General features: G+C 39.8%; 1 protein-coding gene across 14 annotated transcripts in view; it reads right to left on the bottom strand.

Moving 5' to 3' along the window:
- PKP4 (plakophilin 4) overlaps positions 1 to 13,846 on the bottom strand; it is a 312,885-nt gene that overhangs the window by 42,962 nt on the left and 256,077 nt on the right. For all 14 annotated transcript variants that reach the window (XM_049888796.1, XM_049888795.1, XM_049888800.1 and 11 more), the window contains 2 exons: positions 10,189 to 10,317; positions 8,901 to 9,114 (listed from right to left, as the gene is read on the bottom strand). In XM_049888796.1, coding sequence (XP_049744753.1) covers positions 8,901 to 9,114; positions 10,189 to 10,317 — 343 coding nt within the window. The remainder of the gene's footprint in view (positions 1 to 8,900; positions 9,115 to 10,188; positions 10,318 to 13,846) is intronic.

Genomic DNA, 13,846 nt, shown 5'->3' with positions numbered 1-13,846 from the left:
CCTGCTATTACCTCTATCCAAGGTTACAGCTCTGCACCTCATACCTTTTAGATACACATTATGTATACCCAAGCATAGTATAGACCTCTGGTGTCCAACAGAGTAACCATCAGCCACATGAGCACTTGAAGTGTGGCTAGTCCAAATTGAGACGTGCTATAAATATAAAATATATACTGGATTACAAAGATGTGGTCCAAAAAAAAATCAGGTAAAATGTCTCAATAACTTTCATATTGATTACAAGCTGAAATATTTTAGATATACTGATTTAAATAAAATAATACTAAAGTAAATTTCAACTGTTCCTTTTTCCTTTTTTTCATGTGGCTACTAGAAAATTTAGAATTACCTATATGGCTCACATCATATCTCTATTGGACAACGCTGGTGTAGACACTTGTTCATTCTATGCAGATTCGGAGAAAGACAGATAGGTAAGACCTCTGCTCTCAGAAGGCCTTATCACCAATAGTTACAACACAAGGCAGCTATGATAAAGTGTCTCAAGAGTAGGGAGAGCAGTAATCATGGCTCACTTGTACCATGTGCCAGGCACTCCATATATATCCTCACAAAAACAACAACAAGCAGGTACTGTTTGTAACAGGAAACCGGTACTTGAAGAAATAATTTGCCTGGGACCACAGTGCTGGAAGGAAACAAGTACATCTGGCTTAAAAGGCCACACTCACTCCACGACACCACGCTACCTCCCTGTATGCTTGTTTCAGAGCGCGGGAACTTCTGTTCAGTAGAACTGCAGTTTGAAGAGCAAAGACTAGGGAGAAGCAGGCTGGGTAGGGAGCAAGCCTTTCCACATGGTCTGTGGCCCTAAGGGAATGGCAGGAGTGGCAGAGGCTGAAGGTCAGGGCTGGCCTTGAAGTGGGGGACAGGAACTGCACATTTGGACCAGCAGGTAGGGAAGTTTGAAATGCAGGGACAGGTATGGTCCCAGGGATGAGGGCCAGTTTGATGGACCAGGACAATAGTTTAGGAGGAAAGTGATGAGGACCTGAAGGAGTAAGGAGGGGATGGGAAGGCAAAAAGGAAGAGGGAGTGCTTTTGATAAGAACTGGGAGTCTAATGTAAACCCAGGGTAACACTAAGCTGAGCCAACAGTTCGACATGTGTGTGAAAATATGGTATTGTTAACAGAAATGAGGAAGTTAAGGGGTAGTGCAAAGAGAGCAGTGTAATAAAAAATGTTTTCTTCAAAGCTTTCCGCCAGGATGGGAATGCTGTGAGCCTAACACAAAACTGAAGTGGAACTGCAATAGTGGGATGGCAATTATTATGAGAGTGGGAGAAAGGCACTGCCTTAATTAAAGAAGGCCCTTCTCTATATAAACTCTGAGGAAGGCAGTAACGTTGGTGCATGGCCATTACCAGGGTCATAAGACGCCACCATCTCAGCAGAGGCTCCCAACACGTGCAGTGACTCCAGCGCAGCTGTACATGCAGCCTTGCTCCTGGCCTACAGGCCTATTTTCTTCTTCTTGCCCTTCTGCCGCATTCCCTGCTGGGGGACGGCTGGCCTCCTAGGTGGTGGAGAGCAGGTGGCCAGGTCTTGCAGGGAGGCCTGTCGCAGCCTTGTCCACCTGGGTGCTCCCTGAGGTTCCTTGCACATTTGTTGTTATTGTTAGTTGCCGCCCAGTCTTTTCTGATTTATGGCGACCCCACGTGTGCAGAGTAGAACTGCTCTATAGAATTTTTAAGGCTGTGACCTTATGGAAGCAGATCACCAGGAGCCTGCTTAATTCATATCAGCAAGGAAGAAGTTCACTCAAGCCCAGCCTCGGTCAAAGTGGTCACCATCACTGATTTCACCAGTAGTGCTGAGGTAATTGAAGGAAGAAGGCTGCCCAGCAGGGGGCTGTGTAGAACCGAAGGCCTGGGTCCCAGCCTACATACTCATTTGGAAGGGGTTCACTCCTGCTGTTTAAGCTTATCCCTAGGAGGAAGGACACGAATGGTACATCTTCAGTGTCTTTAGAGAACATAAGGGTTACAGTGTTTTTCTGTGATTTTTCAGGAACAAAGAAGGTGGATCACAAGATCTATGAAAAGAACCATCAATTTCTAGAGAGCCATTTGCAGAACTGCATTTGCATCTCAACATATTTTTCTTTATTCTAGGTAATTCTAAATCTTCATGGTAATGTTAAGAGGATCAATGGCATAATTAGTCATATAGTCCTAAGTTCCCTGGAAAGGCATTTCCACAGGAAGTAAGTTTACGATTCAGAATGCTGACTGGGAATCGCCTGCAAGCAATGGAAACGTTGGTTCCTTTTGTTAGAGGAGCGTTTGTAAAACGGAAGAGGTTGCATAAAAGGAAATCCTCCTCAGAGAATCCTTCTGATCCAATCTCCATGAAGAGGGGCAGAGGATGGCAGTGTGGGCAGCGGTTCCACCACCGTTGTTGCTTTTCAGGTTACTTCAGCCTCTGACACAGAATTAGGCCACTGACACTATCATAGAGATTTACCTGAGAAAAAGTCACTGAAGTTACATATTCACAGCTGGCTTTTATATGTTCCAAGAACTCACTCATTCACTTGTAACTGCCTTGTCTTCAACCTAGTTATCTGGTACTAGCAGAAACTTAAAGGCAAAAGTGCCCAGCAATCTCAAGCTGTGAGAAATCAGACAGACACAGGAACTGCAGAGTGTTTGAGGGACCTGGCCTGAGGTCTTCTAGGAATCTTGTTTTTAGGTTTTCTTCATATGCCCCAATATATCCCTGTTACAGGTGGTGGACAACCGAGCTCTGCACGTGGCCTCCTCACAGTCTCCCCCCTCTTGACTGCCTTGTTTTGCTTGACGTTCAGAAGCAAACACCTCAAAATATAAGGTCCATAGCCCACTTAATAAGGTTGAATCTTTTCATGGTCAAGACTATAAATCTTGAAATACTCACAAAACTAAAACACATTTCACGGGTTTTCTAAGCAAACTGAAGCTTTATGATTATACCTGATCATCAGTTTGATGTGACTGGGCTAGTGGCAAAGTTCAAGGATATTTGCTATACATCCCGGTGAAATTCAGAGACCAAAGGTATTTTGGGTCCTGCCCCTTTTTCCTTTTTGGTGGCAACACACACACATGGAAATGACATTTGAAAATGGGCATGTGCACCCCAGATTCTCTTCCTGTTTAGCATTCCCTGGTGGCCTGGGGAAAGACCAGGGTAGGACAGAGGCAAGAGCAAGGAGGGAAGAACACCTGTGTCATGTCAGGAGACTGACCTCAAGACTTGACGGTCAACACTCTGGTCCCCAGTTTCTAATGTATGAGGGGCACAATAGGTCTCTCAATGCCCTTTCCAGTTAAAACTTCTGTGACTATGAATTAAAAATTGGTCCACTTAAAATAAACCATTTGTCTTATAACCATTAAAACTTTTGTCATTTTATTTCTCATTATCAATTTTTATGGTTTGAAATGTTCACTAAATGAGATTGTGAGAATGAAAGAGACTGTGTCCGATGTTATTGTTTTATAAAGTGCACCAAGTGATAAGGCTCCTTACTGACTAGGCTGGGAACTGGGAGGAGAGCTGCTAGATTTCTGAAAACTATCCATGCTGCTCCTGACAACTCCAGTGGCCCAGAAAATCCCATTTGTGAGGCATATTAATTAAGCCAGAGGGACATGTTTAGTATTATTTCATCCTGTAATGGCACATATAGTCCAATAGGCTGAATGCAGGGCCACCAAACTCCTGCCCATCATAATATCTAAGACCAATTCTTGCCAGAATGTTCTGCTGGTTTGCTAAACTTTATCCTGGTTCATCTACCCCTCCTTAGTGCACAACTATTGTTTTCTCAGTAATTTACTGTCTAATTGGAAATATGAAACTAATGGCTAGGCAGGGAATATGCCTAATTTCGTGTTCTGTATAGTATCTGGAATTCACTGCTGGCACCCAAAAATTTCAAAATAAACAGTGTGGAAATACTTTACTTCACCATATGGATGAATGATCACTTGCTAAGTTGGAAGGATTGTGACTATAGCAGTTATTAGAACAAAGTCTACTATTAAAGAAGAAAGGCTACTTTTTGGTATTTCACACCAGTGTTAATTGAGGATGGTAGAAGTGTGATGGTTTGGAGACATGTGGTGCATTAGAAGGCAAGCCTTGAAATTCTGGGCAGTATCTCCAATCTCTATAATTTTTTAAAATGATGCTTTCAGGATGCTCAATAACATGAAACTCATATTTCCCACTTTAGAAATACTATTTAACTACCTTGAGCAAATGAGTTCAACGTATCTTCTTTAGTGACAAGGTGTTCCTGCTTTCCATCTCTAGTTTGTGGCCTTGCAAACATTTATTGTATACCCCAACTTGGGAGTGACCATACTTTATCCAGCTTTTAAGTTTAAGCACAATAAAGGCAAGAAATACCTTTGGAATTAAAAAAACAAAAAACAAAACAAAGCCAAACCCGAAGCACCCACGTAGATCAAGCTATTACCAAAAGAAAAGCTCATTAGGCTTCAACCTGGAAAATGTTCAACAGAATGAAGAAAACACAAGAATCATGTTACATACCAGAGAACTATTTTAATTAATAATGACAGCCATACTGTCTTGGGAATATACACTTGGCAATGGCAAGTTTTTTTTTTTCCCCCTGAAAATAAAGATGTGGCCAAAAATACAGACCCTAAGCAGTTATTACATTTAAAGCAAAGGCAAAGTATCTTTTCTAAAAAGAATAGCTAAAATTTCTTTGCGTAAGTACAGTAAAAATTGTCAAATTGAAACAAAAGTACTCGAAAATAAAGACTTTGGATTAATAACTGGGTTGAATTACTTAACATTAAGAATAATAGAATACCTAGCTTTCAGGGAATAGTAATTTTTTTAACTTATAAAATATTTTGAATATGATAGTTCATTGTGCTTTAACACTTCATGATCCTAAGTTGACTACAATCTTCATGGAAGAACTCTTAGGCCACGCCTACAAAGGACAAGCATTGTGCAAACTTGGTGAAGCCCATGGTATTTGTGGTCAGACACTGACTGAGCTCTGAAATTTAGATGGGAAACGTTTTCAAAGGGGATTGTAAGAGATGGGCAGCTGACAGGGAATGCTGGATAATAAGCCACACAGCCCCTGCTGCCCATCTTTGGAGGAGATGTGCTTTAATGAGGATGGTTCAGCCTGGGCATGCTTTCCTGACTAGGAGGGGTCCCAGAGGCTGGATCTAGGGCTGAACTGGTCTTCTCTTATAGCACCATTCCCAGGCAAAAATGAGTTTCTGAGGGTTTATATTTCTTGCCTTTTCATGTCATGCCATTGTCTTCTTGCTGTTTTCTGTAAAACCCTGTTGCTAAGCCTTAACACCATGAAGTAGCGAGCTCCCTGTTCCTCTGGGTTCAAACACATGATGTAACCACTTTGTATGGAAGCTGTACAGGGACTCATGTACTGGGTAGCTGATTGGGCAAAATGAATTTTGAGGTATCCTCTAACCCTGAAATTCTAAGTCTGAATGATAGTTTTTGAGTATCTGACTTGAGGAACAGTTGATGTTTTTCACACTTTATTACATATCAGAGATCAGTCATTCTTAAGATATTAGGAACATCAATGAATGTTGGTACCATTAAATTTTAGGACTGAGAAATCTGAATAAATAATTTTGGTGTTTCTGTAAATCTTGGCCTATAAATACATGTGTACATACAACACACACACAGTCAGATGCAACTATGCTTGATAGTTTCATATTGGCTATACAAGGTTTATATACAAATCGAACTCAGGCCAACACAGAATTTCAGAGCTAGAAACTCACTCTGGCAGTCCTCTGATCCATCTCCTTAACATATGGCAATAGAGTGACGTGTTTACACACTGCCCACTCCCATTCCGAAGCAAATATTACTTTTGAAGAGAACATCTCATAATTATTAGGAGTAAAAGTATATAGCTACAAATCAAGTCTTCATTTCCCCTACCATACAAGTATGACTGAAAAATTCTTCATAAAGCCTAAAAGCTGCTAGCAGGTGTTTCCAAAAAAGAAAGATCAGAGATTATTGCTAGTTTTACATGGGAAGCAATACCATTTTTAGAGAAATAACACTTTTTGAATTAGGTAACACTGACATCCTCCCTTGAAGGCCAGGGTCTATATCCTAATACACCTTGTGTTCTCAGCAACTAGCACTGTATCCACACAGAAGTGATGAAGTATGGAGGGAAGCATCTAAATTAGCACTCATACCTAGGGCATGACCCAGGTAAATTAGTATGGAAGCGTCCTTAATAGTAAAGTCTGGCTCTACTTGAATTTGATATACTTTCATATATAAGAGAAATTGCATAATGTCCATGCATTTTTCTTCCCACTGTCAATAAACCTTGCAAATTTCTTGAGCCCATCTCAGGAAAAAACCAGAACAGTTTCTCTCAGGGAGAAACCTCAGTAACAAAAATCCAGAAGAGACTTATTCCTACTGTGAGAAGAACAGAAAAAAGCTGCACATTACTCAGGGGATTGAGAACCCAGTCATGATAACTCTGGCCAGTTAATCAAGAGAGAACGGAATTTGAGTAGAAGCTGTGCTCCTAACAGCAGGCTGTCCCTGGATCACTGCTGATCCCTCCTTGGGGAAGTCATGCACAGATTCCACAGCTTTATTGGCTGAACAGGTTTGTTAATGTGAGAAGATACTAGGACATTACACAGTAAGTTCAAAGTGAGGGGAAGAGAAAGGTCAAAGAAAGCACTCATACACTACAAATAACTTTGTTTCCTCAATGCCTTTGATACAAGTGAGTTTAGGGTAAATCACCACGGATGTAATCACTGTAACTGTGCTGACTTCTATGATGGACATATCCGCATTCTTCTTCTTCCTTAGCTCTATTTAGCTTGTTCTAATTTCCACTTAATTAATACATATGTCCATATGCATATGTATATATACATATTTAAATTATTTTTTCGTGTGAGAGGGTGACTTTTTAGAAAACCTGAGTATATACAATAAATCAATATGATGAAGCTTTAACTTGGATGTAATTTAGAAGTATTATGGCATTAATTTTCAAAATACATTAAAGCAGACAGTCCATTCCAGAGTTTAAGGTTATCGGTAACGTCTACTCCATTTTTAGTACTTAAATTTCATACCTTATTTGGCATACAGGATAATATTAATGCTATATTTTACAATGCCTTATGAGAAAGCTAATTTTCCCTTAAATATTAGATTTATAATAGTTTGCCACTTTCCAAGCATTACTGAATTATATCTGACAGAACCAACAGCTCTGATTTCATAGTGGAAGCCACTGGAAAATGGGATTAATTTCACAGAAATGTTTAAAAAGTTTCCAATTAAATATTTCAAACACATAAGTATTCACATCCAACTTTGTCAAATATTGAAAATATGCTTTATTTGTTTCAGATTTCTCTTTAAAGAGGTAGATTATGCCCCCCAATCCCATTTCCCTTCATCCCACTATCCTGAATCTACTTTCCATCATTCTAATTAAAATATCTAACTTTATTGCAGGTGTATGTAACATGGTATTATGCTACATCGACCATTCTGCAAATGTTTTTTGAGATTATTCTGACATTGCTATATATCTATATCATATGGTTTCACTGTGTGAATGTGCTAAAATTTATTTAACCATTCTTATGTCAATGAATACTTAGATTTTTTTCCCCCTAATTTCTATTACAAACAATCCTGTCATTAATTCACCCTCCCGTGGAATTGTTCTTTCATCGCAACATCGAGTACTCAGAACCCAGCTGGTACAACGATGTTCAGAGTCTCTCAAGAGAAGGCATCACTCAATTCTTCTTTGTCTCTCATTCCCCACATTTGCTCATCATGCCCTGTTTCTCTAATGTGTTTCCTTTTTGCCAGCTCCACCCCCTCCTTTCTATCATTGACACAGATCAAGTGTTATCTCCAGAATACTGACCTCCTCATAGGCCTCTCAGACCCTAAGCCTGTCCCCTGCAAGTCAATCATCTATCCTGCTGACTGCTGGAAGGATGCATTTAAAAGCGCAAACTGGCCACGTCATGCCCTACAATGACACTCTATTGCATGTGGGACACAATTAAGTTCTTCATGAAAGTTCCACAAACTAGGCCTGCATCTCTCTCCAGCCTTGTTTCCCTCCAGTAAGATTTATGCCATAGCAGCTCTCCCTCTTCCCTGCTCAGAGCTCCTACCCCACATACCATGCTGGCTCTGAGCCTCTGCTTGGGATTGGAAATCTCTCCCCTGCTTACTTGACCAATGCTTCCTCATCCTTTAGGACAGCTCTGGTTTCACACGGACCAGGGGACATCCCTCCCCATCCTCTGTGTTCCCAACTCAACTCCTGCTGAGTCACAGCACTTGCCACTGAAATTCACAGACCACTTGCGTTCCTCCCTAGCCTGAGTGCTACTCAAGGGCAGGGCCTGGGTTTTATTCTTCTTTGTATCACCAGTGCCTAGGAAAGTGTCTGGGAATACAAACAGGCACTCAGATACTGGCTGAACTGAAGTAGGGGGTAGCCACATTTTATTTTCATAATAAAGGAGAGCCAGTCTATTTAAAACAAGTTGATTTACCACAGAATGCATAACAGATTATTCAGCCCTCCATGAATAAGACATCTCTCTTAGCTGATACTTATACATTAGTACAATAACTGATTCTGATAGAGATGACTGTAGCACTATTAAGTACCTTCTGAATCATTAAATTATAATTAACCTTCATCACAGTTCCGAGCATCATCATCCATAGGTAGAACCTGCCACTCCCTGACAAGGCCACTACCCAAGGGTATATTCTAGATTGTTTTCAACAGTTCCTCCAGAACAAGATGACATTCTATACCTACCTGTAACAAGCTCCCTTACTTCTGCATCAATGGATTTTCTCAACAGTCGCAACAAGGCAGGTATACCACCAACATTCTTCATTGCTATTTTATTTTCATCTGTGGACTTGCCAAAAACAAGGTTTCGGAGAGCACCACAAGCATTCTTCTGAACTTCTAAAACTCTGTGGTCCAAAAGGTCAACCAGATGCTTGATCCCTCCTAACCTACACACCTAGAACAAAAAATATTACGTATAAGGCCTAAGTGTTGGGTGATTAATCAGGGATCAAACAAAAGGCTGTTACGGAAAGATCAAGGGAAATGGTAACTGCAGATCATTTCAAAAGGCCACTTTAAAATTTTAAATAACACATCTTTTATAAATTTGAGAAGATGCTCCAAGGTGATGCTCCTTTCCTGAGTTCATGGTTTAAAAGTAAGAGACCTCAGTGGATGAATGTCCACATGCAAGCAGCACCCTCTAAACACACATGGGGGATTTACGCTTTCACACCAGAATGCAATGACCAATTATACAAACACAACAAAGCTGTATATAGGCCCAGGGGCAACATACAAAAGACTTTTTGACTGAGGTCATTTAATTTCTAGAATTGGTTTTCTAGGCTACTCTAAATTTTCTTCCACTTGTCAATTCATTAGTGAATTACTTCTGGGCTTTATTTACTTCATCTATCTTTATGGGTATGGTGCTTTACATAAAGTTGATTAAAAACACGTCAGTTCGATATGACACTGCAGGAGGAAAAAAGGCCTAATACATTAAAAGAAATTTCATGTTGTAAAACCCTAGTCAATAACCAATGACTCACTGTGTTTCTATAAATGCCAAAAAAAAATCTGAAAAAAATTCTCGTATGTTTCATATTAATAATGGTTATTAATAACGGTTATAAATCAATCCCCTGTAACTTTATTAAATTGTATGTGGGCACCAACCTTGACCACAATCTCATAAAATACATGAGCTCTCTAGTTAAATGCATACTATAGTTTTTATCTAACAGATTTTTCAAAAATTCTTTTAAAATGCAGGTTAAATTGATTGTTGTTTCATGTTTTATAAATAAGCTAATGAAGTAGACACATGATTTGAAAATGCTAAAAGCACTCCAAGAAATATACTCATTCTAGTTTTCCCTGAGAAATACTGAAATGCATAGGTAAGAAGTATCAAAGTATGTCCTTAAAAAGCCCATGCATTGCATCTGGCACTTTCTTAGGCACATGGCTGCTAAGTGAGAAGGCACTATCTCCCGAGTCATCTAGGTGCTGGGTCCTGTACCTCCATCTTCACTTTGTTGTCACCGAAGCACAGGTGTTGCAGGTAGGCTGCCGCATTTGCCTGTACTGACGGGAACTGGTGCTGCAGCATGTGAATGACTTCAGGCAGCTCAGGATCACGCCAGGCAAACTCCCTGCACGAGAAAAACAGGGCTTCAAAAAGGAAGGCTCCAGGTTTTAATTGACTACACTGAACAAAACATTTGTCATAGGAAAACAGCTCGGCTGAGACAAAAATTGGAAGTTCTAAATATCCATATATAAAAAAAATATGGCTTTTCCCCCTGATGAACATATGTAGAGTCCCAGATGCTTATCACCTTAAAGAAATCATGACACGCAGAAAGAAATTCGGGGGAACAAAGAAACTCTTAATATGAGTAACTTTTCCATTCTAGTTTTCCTCCTCCTGATTCTATTTTTATGCCTTTCCACCTATGTAAGACATTTGCAGATGCAAGGCACAGGTAAACAAATGTACTTTGGCTAAGTAAGATGTCATGCCTGATGATACAGAAAGATGGGGTGGTAGGAATAGACAAAGCTAACATCAGCCTAGAAATCTCAAACACTGTGTACCCAATGATTTTTGAAAAACATAATATTTTTGGCTGCTTTTTATTATGAAACACAGAAATAGAAAATTATAAAAAAGAAAGATACATTTTACTAGTAATCCTACATCCAGAGAAAACCACAGCTGACTTTTCCCACTGGTCTCTTTCCTACATATGTGTGCAAGCATGTGCACATATAAGTGTACAGAATTATAAAATTGGATTATTAACAAATAGCACTGAGTATTTCATGAGCACCTATTCTGTGCCAGATACTATTCCAGCTTTATGTGTATGACATAATTAATTTATTCTTACAGCAACTACAAATTTGGAAGTTTAGGCAGAGACGTGACTTTCCTAAAGTAACAGGGCTAATGAATGCAGAGCAAGATTTGAACTCAAGCAGCCTGCCTTCAGAGTCTGTGTCCTCAACCACTATGCTATACCATTTCTTGTGTAAAGAGTATACAATCATACTGCACATATAGACTTTTTTCAGGTTGCACTGCATGTCAGAATTTTCTAAGGTCAGTATATTGGCCCACTGTTTGGAATACTTGTTAAATGTGAATTTATGCTTATATGACGTGAAGATGTTTCTTAGCAAATGGTTCAAAAACAACAAATTTATAAACCTTGATTACAGGATAAAGTTAACTGTTAATCAAAAACTGAATTAAAAACTTTTAAAAAACAACTCTAAAATTAACAACCCAGTGGTAATTTCTACTGCTCTGTTTTTGAAGTCCCAGAGTTTCTCTTGGTCTGAGGAAGCTTCAGGTGTTTCTAGCCCACTGCAAAGGGGCAGGTCATCATATACCTGCACACACATATATAAACCACCCATTTGAACAAATATTTAATGAATCTTTACTAGGCTCCAAACTATATGGTGTGGATACAAACAATGAATTGACAAGCTTGTATGTGTAGGGTCTTGTATGCCAAGCTCAGCTGAGTTACTGTTTATTGAGTTTATTCCACATCAGGCACTGCGTCAGGAGCTTTCCATGCATTGCCTCATTTACCTTTACTGTTGTCCCATTAAACAGAAACTATCAAAACACCATTAGATAGAGATAAGGACTCTGGGATTAGTCATTCAGTGGTGGAGGTTAGTGAAACCCCAGCTCGTTTATGTGTTATCCCTACATACAAAGAACAGAAAGCTAATGGAGGTTGTGAAGCAGGAAAGTGAGAGAGTGTTAAAATGACCACATTTATTTGGGAAGATAACTCTGGTGGCTAAGTAAGAGAACGTACTAGAATCAGAAAAGACAGGTGGCAAGCAAACTATTCACACTGTAGTCCACAGAGTGACTTGAAACAAAATCGTCATCCTTGATTTCTCTCTTTCTCTTATCCTCCTCATCCAATCCATCAGCAAACAATGTTGGTTATCTCAAAAATATTTAACACTAACCAAATCTCTTCATTTTCTTCATCAAACTGGATCACCCTAATAGCTTAATCTATGTTCTCTCAGCCTCCAATATCACTCCTGCTCTCAAAACCATTCTTTGCATAGCAGCCAGGTGATCAATAAACTGGATGATAAAATCATTAACAAACATCAAGAATACAGCAAATGTTGAGAGGCAAAACTGCACAGCAGAAAAAGCACAGGATTTGGAGTTAGACTGCCTGGCTTTAAGTCTTAGCTTTGTCAATTATTATGTGATTTTGAAAATGAGTTAATTATTTGGAGCTCCAGTTGCCCCATCTGTAAAACAGAAAAAATAAAACTCATTTCTACCTTCTTCACAGGTTGGTTACGATGATTAAATCTGATGATAGGTATTAAAATATTTAAAAAACGTTGAATTATGATACAGATGTTTTACTAATTTTTACCATTCCTGAGAAATGAACTATTTAAAATAGAGGCATTCTTTGGAATAGTTTTCCTTTTATGCTCTGAGACCACATTAACCACTTCTGCTGAAAATCAGTCTAAAACCTATTCCACAATTCTATTCCATAATTAAGTGTGATTTAACTTTTCCTTGATGACTCACTACCATTACAAATATACATTTTTGTCCCCTTTAAATGGCATAGTGATAGTCAAGATTTTCTGACATCCCTGGATGTCATAAGGGCCCGGCAAAGCAAAAGGTGGGCTCCACTTGGAGATAGACAATTAGGCTTGGTTGGCAACAGCTCTAACTTTGAGTTCACAGAAGAAATTTTCTCAGGAATCACTGCTATCAATTTATAGGCTGGCTGGGTGGCATCAAAGCCTGCCACGATTTGCTTTATTAAAATCTAGGCCCAGACTTCTGTTTCCAGTCACAATAGAGTAATTAGTAGTGATCTTACCTTCCCACCATAAAAAAGTACGAAACTGGGCAAAATGCATGAGGAAACTGTTCACAGGCACTGAATGTAATCTTTGAGAGGAAGGAAACACCCAAGGGGCCACATATTTACCTGGCTTTCTGTCTGGAGGCACTTTCCTGTAGAGTCAACTGAACCCAAGGAGGGCATGAAGGACTTAGTGGGGTGAGGACGGAGAGACTGGAATTTGGGGATGTTGAGCTCTTTGGAATTTGTGGAGCAGGGTATGGCAGAAAAGGCAGCTATGCAGAGGGAATTACAGAAGTCTATGTGGCCCACCCCCACGCATCTGTCAGTTTGTCATACTGTGGGAGCTTGTGTGTTGCTATGATGCTGGAAGCTATGCCACCGGTATTCAAATACTAGCAGGGTCACCCATGGTGGACAGGTTTCAGTGAAGCTTCTAGACTAAGACAGACTAGGAAGAAGGACCCGGCGGTCTACTTCTGAAAAGAATTAGCCAGTGAAAACCATATGAATAGCAGTGGAACACTGCCTGATATGCTACTGGAAGATGAACCCCTCAGGTTAGAAGGCACTCAAAATACAACTGGGGAAGAGTTGCCTTCTCAAAGTAGTTGTTGTTATGCACCGAAGAGTTGGTTCCGACTCATAGCGACCCTACAGAACAGAGCAGAACTGCCTCATAGGATTTCCAAGGAGTAGCTGGTAGATTTGAATTGCCAACCTTTTGATTAGCAGGGGAGCTCTTAACCACTATACCACCAGGGCATAGAGTTGACCTTAGTGATGTAGATG

Source organism: Elephas maximus, chromosome 6, assembly GCF_024166365.1.
Source record: "Elephas maximus indicus isolate mEleMax1 chromosome 6, mEleMax1 primary haplotype, whole genome shotgun sequence".
Classification (NCBI taxonomy): domain Eukaryota; kingdom Metazoa; phylum Chordata; class Mammalia; order Proboscidea; family Elephantidae; genus Elephas; species Elephas maximus.
This window is presented reverse-complemented; position numbering and strand designations above follow the sequence as displayed.